Below are 12,951 nucleotides of genomic sequence, written 5' to 3'. Positions count from 1 at the left end.
GACCTTGGGATGAGGCCAGGCATCCCTGAGCCTCGAAAAAGCCCATGTGTGTGTGTGTGTGTGTGTGTGTGTGTGTGTGTGTGTGTGTGTGTGTGTGTGTGTGTGTGTGTGTGTGTGTGTGTGTGTGTGTGTGTGTGTGTGTGTGTGTGTGTGTGTGAGAGAGAGAGAGAGAGAGAGAGAGAGAGAGAGAGAGAGAGAGAGAGAGAGAGATAGAGTGTGTGCATGTGTGTTTGGCTGCACAATTGGAACTGGACATTGATCGCGTGACCTGTAATGCTGCTGCTTCGAAAAGGAGTACGAGTACCGAGATGTCTACCGTACCGTACCACAGTGTACGGCATGGGCCATGTGCGTACTACGCGCGCAGTGTCAAGTGTACGGTACGGGATTGGTGCGTACATGACTGGAAATATTGATTATATAAACCAAAGCAAAAGTCGATGACCCAGCATCGTCATCAGCAGCAGCTTGATCGTCAGAAGCAGCATCTGCAAGCTACAAAAGCAGCATCCTCAGCATCTTCAGCAAGAAGCATCATCAGCATCATCATGGCCGGTTCTACAAAAGAAAGTCTTCCATCTCTGCAAACCAACTACAAACCGCTGGGCAAAGAGGTGAAAGTCAAGGACTTGGATGCGTACTTGGTTGGCCAGGGTACCAGAGCACTGATTCTAGCCTATGACATTTTTGGATTTGGTGTAGCGAACAGCAGAGCAAGAGCTTTCTGTGACCAACTGGCTAATGAAGGGTTCCTGGTGCTCATGCCTGACTTCTTCCGAGGCACAGCGTGGCCGGCGGGCAAACCGGTCGATGACGGCATGGTGACTTGGCTTCAAACCATTCCAGACACCCAACTCATTGACGACGTCCACTCCAAGATCATCCCATATCTTCGCCTACAGCACAGTGTCAAGTCCATCGGCATGGCTGGCGTCTGCTGGGGCGGCTGGCTGGTTCAGAGAGTGTCGTCCTTAGTCGGTGCCCTGTCCTGTGGCGTGTCCTACCATCCGAGCTTGCAAATGGAGGAGACAGTCTATGGCGGTAGCGTGGACAAGATTTTGAGCGATGTCAAGTGCCCGCAGCTTCTCATGCCCACCGGGAACGATCCTAAAATGGCGCAGGAAGGTGGTCAGGTGATCACAAAGCTGAAAGGCTCAGACATTGAGCGTGTGCGCGACGGCAGCCACATTCACGCCTTCCCCGACATGGTGCACGGCTTCATGATGAAGGCGACGGTGGATATTAGTGACGAGAAGGTAATTCGTGACGCCACTTTAGCGTTCCGTCTGTCCGTTGACCACTTCAATAAGTACCTGGTGGAGGAGCCTAGTTATGAACATGTTGCTCCCTCGGTCGCAACTATTCATACACCCCAGTTAGTCCAAGTCTAAAACTCAACTGAAGAAAGTCTCTATTTGTTACTGTCGTTATTTCGAGGTTCTCGCATTCCTGTTACTCTTTGAATCATTATGTCATATTACTACTCTTCGTTCAGCTTATATCTCCTCATTGTATCTGACCTCTTCTATCACATGCCTGGCTTCAACTCTTTAAGTCCAGCTCTGCCGTGTCTCATTTCACCTCAAAGTAATTTCCCTACTTTTTCGTTTTCCCTTCTACCCACTAATCTTAATCGCCGTGGTTGGCTACCTCCCACTCTTTTCACATTGGCTGATGTTTGCACTGAGTCTTAAGATGCAGTAAATTAATGAATAAATGATTGTTCAGAACGAAATGTTCTCACTCGAAGTGTCTAGTTTCGTTACCTGCCTTCTGAGTTCATGCTAGTTCTGAAAATTAGTTGAACTACCAGGACCATTATCATGGCTTGAAGAGATAAGAGGTAGGAGACTCGACGACAACGAGGCCGTACGCAAAGTCAAGGCCTTGGACGCGTGCTGAGAGAGTATTGATTTTTAAAAGCATGGAGACAGTCGTCACCATACCTTGCACCAAGAGTACATAATGTACTCTTGTAATTTGTAAATTTGTAATTTGTAATTTTGTAATTTTTATTGTTTATGGATTCCCCAAAGGCTTTCGCCTATCGAGGGGGTTTCCAAACTTTCCATAATACCAAATCTGTGAAAGAAGTGATGGGCAATAGGTGAGCAAAGAAAGAGAAAAAGACATAGTCTACTCTAGGGCAGAGCTCTCTTGCTTGTGGATCTACATGTACTGAAAAGTCCCAACATCACGTAATATCCAAGGGCGTTATTCACACCGTGTGTGTGTGTGTGTGTGTGTGTGTGATTATTTTTGTGCGTGATAATAATGATTACTTATGAATTAATTTAAAAAGTCATTCTCCTCTCGAGCTCTGTCAGTCGTTCTACTGTCGTGCATAAACGTGGCCTGGTACATGTACTCCTGATAGTATGAGGTGATTTGGGGAGGTTTTTTTAACGTTGGGCATTTTTCTGAAAATGTGTGAAATCTGCTTTTCTTCCGGCTATTTCTCTGCTCTGCAGGGTTGTATCGAAACATAATATTATTGTAATTATTGTACTTGTAAAGTAATTATTATACATGTAGGTGTTGGCAAAGAGCCAGTTTACCTCATCTATTTTTTCATTTAGATTTTATTTGAAGGATTCTCCAAAAGTAAATGGATACTTATCGGGGGAGTTTCCTGGAAGGGTGGATGAAACGAAAGGGAAGGCAAAAGGAGCTAGGGAAAATTCTTAGCAGAAACACTGCTCAAGGAGAACTACAGATTATCTTAGATAAACATTAAAAAGAAACTTGGTTAGACACTGATGGAGAACCAATCATTAATTTTTAGGAAGAAAAGGACCAAGGAACTACAAGTTACACTCGAATGTGCACTAGCACCACCAGTTACTTGACAATCAGCTCATGTGGTAACATTGCACCACACTGACCAACGGCACTGACGTTCTACAGAGAACTGCCAATCAGCTCTAGCACGTGTCTGATGCGCACTACAACAGCCTTCCAAATTGAAAGGTTCGAAGCAGGGAGTTGTTAAAAACCGGTATTTTCCGACTCCCTTGTTCGAAGTTATCGAGATAACCTCGTCCTCCGTCCTTCACGACTGAGACGTTCAGCTCATGCTTGTCATGGTTACGCGCGCCTGGCCCTCCTTGCTATTTCTATAATGTCGAACCTTCCAATTATTAGTTGGAAGGCTGTTGGAGCGTGCACCCAAGACTTCCTAAAGCTGAGTGGCAGCTCTCTGTAGAACGTCAGTACCGTTGGTTAGTGTCGTGCAATGTTATCGCATGAGCTGATTGTCAAGTAACTGATGGAGTTAGTGGACATTCTTGCTTAACTTGTGGTTCCCCGGTCATTTTTCTTCCTACATGTATAAAGAAACCTTGGAGCATTATAATTTCCCTGTCTCTGTCTTTAATATCTCAGCATTTGGTTATTAAATGGTCAAGTTGTTGATCACGACAATCTTCTCCTGAATGGACGAGCAGGGCACAGAAGCGGCTTCCGCAGGACCTTGGGATGAGGCCAGGCATCCCTGAGCCTCGAAAAAGCCCATGTGTGTGTGTGTGTGTGTCTGTGTGTGTGTGTGTGTGTATGTGTGTGTGTGTGTGTGTGTGTGTGTGAGAGAGAGAGAGATAGAGTGTGTGCATGTGTGTTTGGCTGCACAATTGGAACTGGCCATTGATCGTGTGACCTGTAATGCTGCTGCTTCGAAAAGGAGTACGAGTACCGAGATGTCTACCGTACCGTACCACAGTGTACGGCATGGGCCATGTGCGTACTACGCGCGCAGTGTCAAGTGTACGGTACGAGATTGGTGCGTACATGACTGGAAATATTGATTATATAAACCAAAGCAAAAGTCGATGACCCAGCATCGTCATCAGCAGCAGCTTGATCGTCAGAAGCAGCATCTGCAAGCTACATAAGCAGCATCATCAGCATCTTCAGCAAGAAGCATCATCAGCATCATCATGGCCGGTTCTACAAAAGAAAGTCTTCCATCTCTGCAAACCAACTACAAACCGCTGGGCAAAGAGGTGAAAGTCAAGGACTTGGATGCGTACTTGGTTGGCCAGGGTACCAGAGCACTGATTCTAGCCTATGACATTTTTGGATTTGGTGTAGCGAACAGCAGAGCAAGAGCTTTCTGTGACCAACTGGCTAATGAAGGGTTCCTGGTGCTCATGCCCGACTTCTTCCGAGGCACAGCGTGGCCGGCGGGCAAACCGGTCGATGACGGCATGGTGACTTGGCTTCAAACCATTCCAGACACCCAACTCATTGACGACGTCCACTCCAAGATCATCCCATATCTTCGCCTACAGCACAGTGTCAAGTCCATCGGCATGGCTGGCGTCTGCTGGGGCGGCTGGCTGGTTCAGAGAGTGTCGTCCTTAGTCGGTGCCCTGTCCTGTGGCGTGTCCTACCATCCGAGCTTGCAAATGGAGGAGACAGTCTATGGCGGTAGCGTGGACAAGATTTTGAGCGATGTCAAGTGCCCGCAGCTTCTCATGCCCACCGGGAACGATCCTAAAATGGCGCAGGAAGGTGGTCAGGTGATCACAAAGCTGAAAGGCTCAGACATTGAGCGTGTGCGCGACGGCAGCCACATCCACGCCTTCCCCGACATGGTGCACGGCTTCATGATGAAGGCGACGGTGGATATTAGTGACGAGAAGGTAATTGGTGACGCCACTTTAGCGTTCCGTCTGTCCGTTGACCACTTCAATAAGTACCTGGTGGAGGAGCCTAGTTATGAACATGTTGCTCCCTCGGTCGCAACTATTCATACACCCCAGTTAGTCCAAGTCTAAAACTCAACTGAAGAAAGTCTCTATTTGTTACTGTCGTTATTTCGAGGTTCTCGCATTCCTGTTACTCTTTGAATCATTATGTCATATTACTACTCTTCGTTCAGCTTATATCTCCTCATTGTATCTGACCTCTTCTATCACATGCCTGGCTTCAACTCTTTAAGTCCAGCTCTGCCGTGTCTCATTTCACCTCAAAGTAATTTCCCTACTTTTTCGTTTTCCCTTCTACCCACTAATCTTAATCGCCGTGGTTGGCTACCTCCCACTCTTTTCACGTTGGCTGATGTTTGCACTGAGTCTTAAGATGCAGTAAATTAATGAATAAATGATTGTTCAGAACGAAATGTTCTCACTCGAAGTGTCTAGTTTCGTTACCTGCCTTCTGAGTTCATGCTAGTTCTGAAAATTAGTTGAACTACCAGGACCATTATCATGGCTTGAAGAGATAAGAGTTAGGAGACTCGACGACAACGAGGCCGTACGCAAAGTCAAGGCCTTGGACGCGTGCTGAGAGAGTATTGATTTTTAAAAGCATGGAGACAGTCGTCACCATACCTTGCACCAAGAGTACATAATGTACACTTGTAATTTTGTAATTTTGTAATTTGTAGTGTTTAAGGATTCCCCAAAGGCTTTCGCCTACCGAGGGGGTTTCCAAACTTTCCATAATACCAAATCTGTGAAAGAAGTGATGGGCAATAGGTGAGCAAAGAAAGAGAAAAAGACATAGTCTAGGGCAGAGGTCTCTTGCTTGTGGATCTACATGTACTGAAAAGTCCCAACATCACGTAATATCCAAGGGCGTTATTCTCACCGTGTGTGTGTGTGTGTGTATGATTAGTTCGGTGCGTGATAATAATGATTACTTATGAATTAATTTAAAAAGTCATTCTCCTCCCGAGTTTTGTCAGTCGTTCTACTGTCGACTTGTCGTGCATAAACGTGACCTGGTACATGTACTCCTGATAGTATGAGGTGATTTGGGGAGGTTTTTTAACGTTGGGCATTTTTCTGAAAATGTGTGAAATCTGCTTTTCTTCCGGCTATTTCTCTGCTCTGCATGGTTGTATCGAAACATAATATTATTGTAATTATTGTACTTGTAAAGTAAATATTATACATGTAGGTGTTGGCAAAGAGCCAGTTTACCTCATTTATTTTTTCATTTAGATTTTATTTGAAGGATTCTCCAAAAGTAAATGGATACTTATCGGGGGAGTTTCCTGGAAGGGTGGATTAGACAAAAGCGAAGTGAAAAGAGGCTGGGGAAAATTCTTAGCAGAAACACTCCTCAAGGAGAACTACAGATTATCTTAGATAAACATTAAAAAGAAGCTTGGTTAGACACTGATGGAGAACCTATCATTAATTTTTAGGAAGAAAAGGACCAAGGAACTACAAGTTACACTCGAATGTGCACTAACACCACCAGTTACTTGACAATTAGCTCATGTGGTAACATTGCACCACACTGACCAACGGCACTGACGTTCTACAGAGAACTGCCAATCAGCTCTAGCACGTGTCTGATGCGCACTACAACAGCCTTCCAAATTGAAAGGTTCGAAGCAGGGAGTTGTTAAATACCGGTATTTTCCAAGTCCCTTGTTCGAAGTTATCGAGATAACCTCGTCCTCCGTCCTTCACGGCTGAGACGTTCAGCTCATGCTTGTCATGGTTACACGCGCCTTCCCCTCCTTGCTATTTCTATAATTTCGATCCTTCCAAGTATTAGTTGGAAGGCTGTTGGAGCATGCACCCAAGACTTGCTAAAGCTGAGTGGCAGCTCTCTGTAGAACGTCAGTACCGTTGGTCAGTGTCGTGCAATGTTATCGCATGAGCTGATTGTCAAGTAACGGGTGGAGTTAGTGGGCATTCTTGCGTAACTTGTAGTTCCTTGGTCCTTTTTCTTCTTACATGTGTAAAGAAACCTTTGTGAATATAATTTCCCTGTCTCTGTCTTTTTTATCTCAGCATTTGGTTATTAAAATATTAATGTTCAAGTTGTTGATAGCTTTTCATTTTTACTTTTCGGTGCATCAGGTCCCTTGGCAGTCCACTCATCTCCCAAATCTTCACGACCCAAAATGATGCTACCCACACTACCTCCCACACCAGATACCAAACATTCAGTAATCTCTTTCTCCCCCCATTCATGTCCCGGCCAGGCCTTTACAGTCTCTCATTTCTTGGTGTTGACCACTTTAATGCACTACCCGCTATCATTCGATCCCCGCGTACTTTGCCTGCTTTTCGCGCTAGCTTCTCGCAATTTCTCCTTAGGCACCCTGTAAGAAGGCCATAGGCCTGTTGGGTATACCCAAGTAAAATAATAAAAATACTACTACTACTACTACTACTACTACTACTACTACTACTACTACTACTACTACTACTACTACTACTACTACTACTACTACTACTACTACTACTACTACTACTACTACTACTACTACTACTACTACTACTACTACTACTACTACTACTACTACTACTACTACTACTACTACTACTACTACTACTACTACTACTACTACTACTACTACTACTACTACTACTACTACTACTACTACTACTACTACTACTACTACTACTACTACTACTACTACTACTACTACTACTACTACTACTACTACTACTACTACTACTACTACTACTACTACTACTACTACTACTACTACTACTACTACTACTACTACTACTACTACTACTACTACTACTACTACTACTACTACTACTACTACTACTACTACTACTACTACTACTACTACTACTACTACTACTACTACTACTACTACTACTACTACTACTACTACTACTACTACTACTACTACTACTACTACTACTACTACTACTACTACTACTACTACTACTACTACTACTACTACTACTACTACTACTACTACTACTACTACTACTACTACTACTACTACTACTACTACTACTACTACTACTACTACTACTACTACTACTACTACTACTACTACTACTACTACTACTACTACTACTACTACTACTACTACTACTACTACTACTACTACTACTACTACTACTACTACTACTACTACTACTACTACTACTACTACTACTACTACTACTACTACTACTACTACTACTACTACTACTACTACTACTACTACTACTACTACTACTACTACTACTACTACTACTACTACTACTACTACTACTACTACTACTACTACTACTACTACTACTACTACTACTACTACTACTACTACTACTACTACTACTACTACTACTACTACTACTACTACTACTACTACTACTACTACTACTACTACTACTACTACTACTACTACTACTACTACTACTACTACTACTACTACTACTACTACTACTACTACTACTACTACTACTACTACTACTACTACTACTACTACTACTACTACTACTACTACTACTACTACTACTACTACTACTACTACTACTACTACTACTACTACTACTACTACTACTACTACTACTACTACTACTACTACTACTACTACTACTACTACTACTACTACTACTACTACTACTACTACTACTACTACTACTACTACTACTACTACTACTACTACTACTACTACTACTACTACTACTACTACTACTACTACTACTACTACTACTACTACTACTACTACTACTACTACTACTACTACTACTACTACTACTACTACTACTACTACTACTACTACTACTACTACTACTACTACTACTACTACTACTACTACTACTACTACTACTACTACTACTACTACTACTACTACTACTACTACTACTACTACTACTACTACTACTACTACTACTACTACTACTACTACTACTACTACTACTACTACTACTACTACTACTACTACTACTACTACTACTACTACTACTACTACTACTACTACTACTACTACTACTACTACTACTACTACTACTACTACTACTACTACTACTACTACTACTACTACTACTACTACTACTACTACTACTACTACTACTACTACTACTACTACTACTACTACTACTACTACTACTACTACTACTACTACTACTACTACTACTACTACTACTACTACTACTACTACTACTACTACTACTACTACTACTACTACTACTACTACTACTACTACTACTACTACTACTACTACTACTACTACTACTACTACTACTACTACTACTACTACTACTACTACTACTACTACTACTACTACTACTACTACTACTACTACTACTACTACTACTACTACTACTACTACTACTACTACTACTACTACTACTACTACTACTACTACTACTACTACTACTACTACTACTACTACTACTACTACTACTACTACTACTACTACTACTACTACTACTACTACTACTACTACTACTACTACTACTACTACTACTACTACTACTACTACTACTACTACTACTACTACTACTACTACTACTACTACTACTACTACTACTACTACTACTACTACTACTACTACTACTACTACTACTACTACTACTACTACTACTACTACTACTACTACTACTACTACTACTACTACTACTACTACTACTACTACTACTACTACTACTACTACTACTACTACTACTACTACTACTACTACTACTACTACTACTACTACTACTACTACTACTACTACTACTACTACTACTACTACTACTACTACTACTACTACTACTACTACTACTACTACTACTACTACTACTACTACTACTACTACTACTACTACTACTACTACTACTACTACTACTACTACTACTACTACTACTACTACTACTACTACTACTACTACTACTACTACTACTACTACTACTACTACTACTACTACTACTACTACTACTACTACTACTACTACTACTACTACTACTACTACTACTACTACTACTACTACTACTACTACTACTACTACTACTACTACTACTACTACTACTACTACTACTACTACTACTACTACTACTACTACTACTACTACTACTACTACTACTACTACTACTACTACTACTACTACTACTACTACTACTACTACTACTACTACTACTACTACTACTACTACTACTACTACTACTACTACTACTACTACTACTACTACTACTACTACTACTACTACTACTACTACTACTACTACTACTACTACTACTACTACTACTACTACTACTACTACTACTACTACTACTACTACTACTACTACTACTACTACTACTACTACTACTACTACTACTACTACTACTACTACTACTACTACTACTACTACTACTACTACTACTACTACTACTACTACTACTACTACTACTACTACTACTACTACTACTACTACTACTACTACTACTACTACTACTACTACTACTACTACTACTACTACTACTACTACTACTACTACTACTACTACTACTACTACTACTACTACTACTACTACTACTACTACTACTACTACTACTACTACTACTACTACTACTACTACTACTACTACTACTACTACTACTACTACTACTACTACTACTACTACTACTACTACTACTACTACTACTACTACTACTACTACTACTACTACTACTACTACTACTACTACTACTACTACTACTACTACTACTACTACTACTACTACTACTACTACTACTACTACTACTACTACTACTACTACTACTACTACTACTACTACTACTACTACTACTACTACTACTACTACTACTACTACTACTAACTACTACTACTACTACTACTACTACTACTACTACTACTACTACTACTACTACTACTACTACTACTACTACTACTACTACTACTACTACTACTACTACTACTACTACTACTACTACTACTACTACTACTACTACTACTACTACTACTACTACTACTACTACTACTACTACTACTACTACTACTACTACTACTACTACTACTACTACTACTACTACTACTACTACTACTACTACTACTACTACTACTACTACTACTACTACTACTACTACTACTACTACTACTACTACTACTACTACTACTACTACTACTACTACTACTACTACTACTACTACTACTACTACTACTACTACTACTACTACTACTACTACTACTACTACTACTACTACTACTACTACTGGTGACAAGCCTCTTTTACGGGCAAAATAGCGGAAACGTGAAATCGTAAATCATTGAAGATCAATTCAATTAAAAAAAAGAAAACTCCTTTAAATAACGTCAAATCAATTAGTAAATCCAATGTCAAATCCAATGTCAAATCCAATGTCAAAAGAAGAAAACTTTAAACTCAAAGTGAAAATTAAAGTAATGTGCATGCATTGTGGAGAACTGTCCGTGCACCTATCCAATTCAACAAATAGACAGACAAATGACAACAGAGTGAAGTACCTACATTGTACATACATCCCACACCGTACCATCGGCAGCGAGTCCACCCGGTGCCAAGCCGGCGTCTCAGCAGCCCCCTTGCCATGGCAACAGCTCATCGGCCACCCATCTGCCGGCACTCCACTACTACTACTACTACTACTACTACTACTACTACTACTACTACTTGATCACGACAATCTGCTCCTGACTGGAAGAGCAAGGCGGAGAAGCGGCTTCCGCAGGACCTTGGAATGAGGCCAGACAATGGCAGGCATCCCTTAGCCTCAGTAAAGGCCATGTGTGTGTGTGTGAGAGAGAGAGAGATAGAGTGCGTGCGTGTGTGTTTGGCTGGACATTTAGAACTGGACATTGGTGCATGGTCGCGTGACCTGTAATGCTGCTGCTTCGAAAAGGAGTACGAGTACCGGGATGTCTACGGTACCGTACCACCGTGTACGGCATGAGACATGTGCGTACTACGCGCATATATACGCGCGCAGTGTCAAGTGTACGGTATGGGATTGGTGCGTACATGACTGGAAATATTGATTATAAAACCAAAGCAAAAGTCGATGACCCAGCATCGTCATCAGCAGCAGCTTGATCGTCATAAGCTGCATCTGCAAGCTACATCATCAGCATCTTCAGCAAGAAGCATCATCAGCATCATTATGGCCGGTTGTCCAAAAGGAAGTCTTCCATCTCTGCAAACCAACTACAAACCGCTGGGCAAAGAGATCAAAGTCAAAGACTTGGATGCGTACTTGGTCGGCCAGGGTACCAGAGCACTGATTCTTGCCTATGACATTTTTGGATTTGGGGTCGCGAACAGCAGAGCAAGAGCTTTCTGTGACCAGCTGGCTAATGAAGGGTTCCTGGTGCTCATGCCTGACTTCTTCCGAGGCACAGCATGGCCGGCGGGCAAACCGGTCGATGACGGCATGGTGACTTGGCTTCAAACCATTCCAGGCACCCAACTCATTGACGACGTCCATTCCAAGATCATCCCGTATCTTCGCCTGCAGCACAGTGTCAAGTCCATCGGCATGGCTGGCGTCTGCTGGGGCGGCTGGCTGGTTCAGAGAGTGTCGTCTGTAGTCGGTGCGCTGTCTTGTGGCGTGTCCTACCACCCCAGCTTGCAAATGGAGGAGACAGTCTATGGCGGTAGCGTCGACAAGATTTTGAGCGATGTCAAGTGCCCGCAGCTGCTCATGCCCACCGGGAACGATCCGAAAATGGCGCAGGAAGGTGGTCAGGTGATTACAAAGCTGAAAGGCTCAGACATTGAGCGTGTGCGCGACGGCAGCCACATCCACGCCTTCCCGGACATGGTGCACGGCTTCATGATGAAGGCGACCGTGGATATTAGTGACGAGAAGGTAATTCGTGACGCCACTTTAGCGTTCCGTCTGTCCGTTGACCACTTCAATAAGTACCTGGTGGAAGAGCCTAGTCATGAACATGTTGCTCCATCGGTCGCAACTATTCACACACCCCAGCTAGTCCAAGTCTAAAACTCAACTGAAGAAAGTCTCTATTTGTTACTGTAGTCAATTCTCTCTGTATCATTATGGTGCCGTGTCTCATTTTACCAGTTTTCCTACTTTTTTTTGTTTTTACCTTTTAATCAACACTATACCTTGTACTGAAAAATCCCAACATCACATGATATCCAGGTGTGTTATTCACACTCGTGTGTGTGTGTGTGTGTGCTTGGGGTCATGATAATAATACTTTATTATGAAATAATTTAACGAGCCATTCTCCTCTCGAGCTCTGTCAGTCATTCTACTTTCGTACATACATGTAAACGTGGCCCGGTACATGTACTCTTGA

At 42.3% G+C, this 12,951-nt stretch overlaps 3 protein-coding genes across 3 annotated transcripts; all 3 read left to right on the top strand.

Annotated features, from left to right (window-relative positions):
- The first annotated feature begins 440 nt into the window (after positions 1 to 440).
- On the top strand, positions 441 to 1,391 carry LOC135821547 (uncharacterized). The gene has a single exon (XM_065334544.1). It carries the CDS (start codon positions 441 to 443, stop codon positions 1,389 to 1,391), a length of 951 nt encoding a protein of 316 aa, XP_065190616.1.
- A 2,541-nt stretch (positions 1,392 to 3,932) lies between these two features.
- On the top strand, positions 3,933 to 4,775 carry LOC135821546 (uncharacterized). Its single transcript, XM_065334543.1, has one exon. The coding sequence runs from the start codon at positions 3,933 to 3,935 to the stop codon at positions 4,773 to 4,775; it is 843 nt and encodes a 280-aa protein (XP_065190615.1).
- Positions 4,776 to 11,687: 6,912 nt separating this feature from the next.
- On the top strand, positions 11,688 to 12,629 carry LOC135821545 (uncharacterized). Its single transcript, XM_065334542.1, has one exon. The coding sequence runs from the start codon at positions 11,688 to 11,690 to the stop codon at positions 12,627 to 12,629; it is 942 nt and encodes a 313-aa protein (XP_065190614.1).
- Positions 12,630 to 12,951: the final 322 nt, after the last annotated feature.

The sequence above is a fragment of the Sycon ciliatum genome, chromosome 7, assembly GCF_964019385.1.
Source record: "Sycon ciliatum chromosome 7, ocSycCili1.1, whole genome shotgun sequence".
NCBI lineage: Eukaryota > Metazoa > Porifera > Calcarea > Leucosolenida > Sycettidae > Sycon > Sycon ciliatum.
The sequence above is the reverse complement of the archived record's forward strand: the minus strand, read 5'-3'. Positions and strand labels throughout refer to the sequence as shown.

Coding starts and splice junctions, on each gene's coding strand:
- LOC135821547 (XM_065334544.1), top strand. CDS start 441: ATGACCCAGCATCGTCATCAGCAGCAGCTTGATCGTCAGAAGCAGCAT.
- LOC135821545 (XM_065334542.1), top strand. CDS start 11,688: ATGACCCAGCATCGTCATCAGCAGCAGCTTGATCGTCATAAGCTGCAT.
- LOC135821546 (XM_065334543.1), top strand. CDS start 3,933: ATGGCCGGTTCTACAAAAGAAAGTCTTCCATCTCTGCAAACCAACTAC.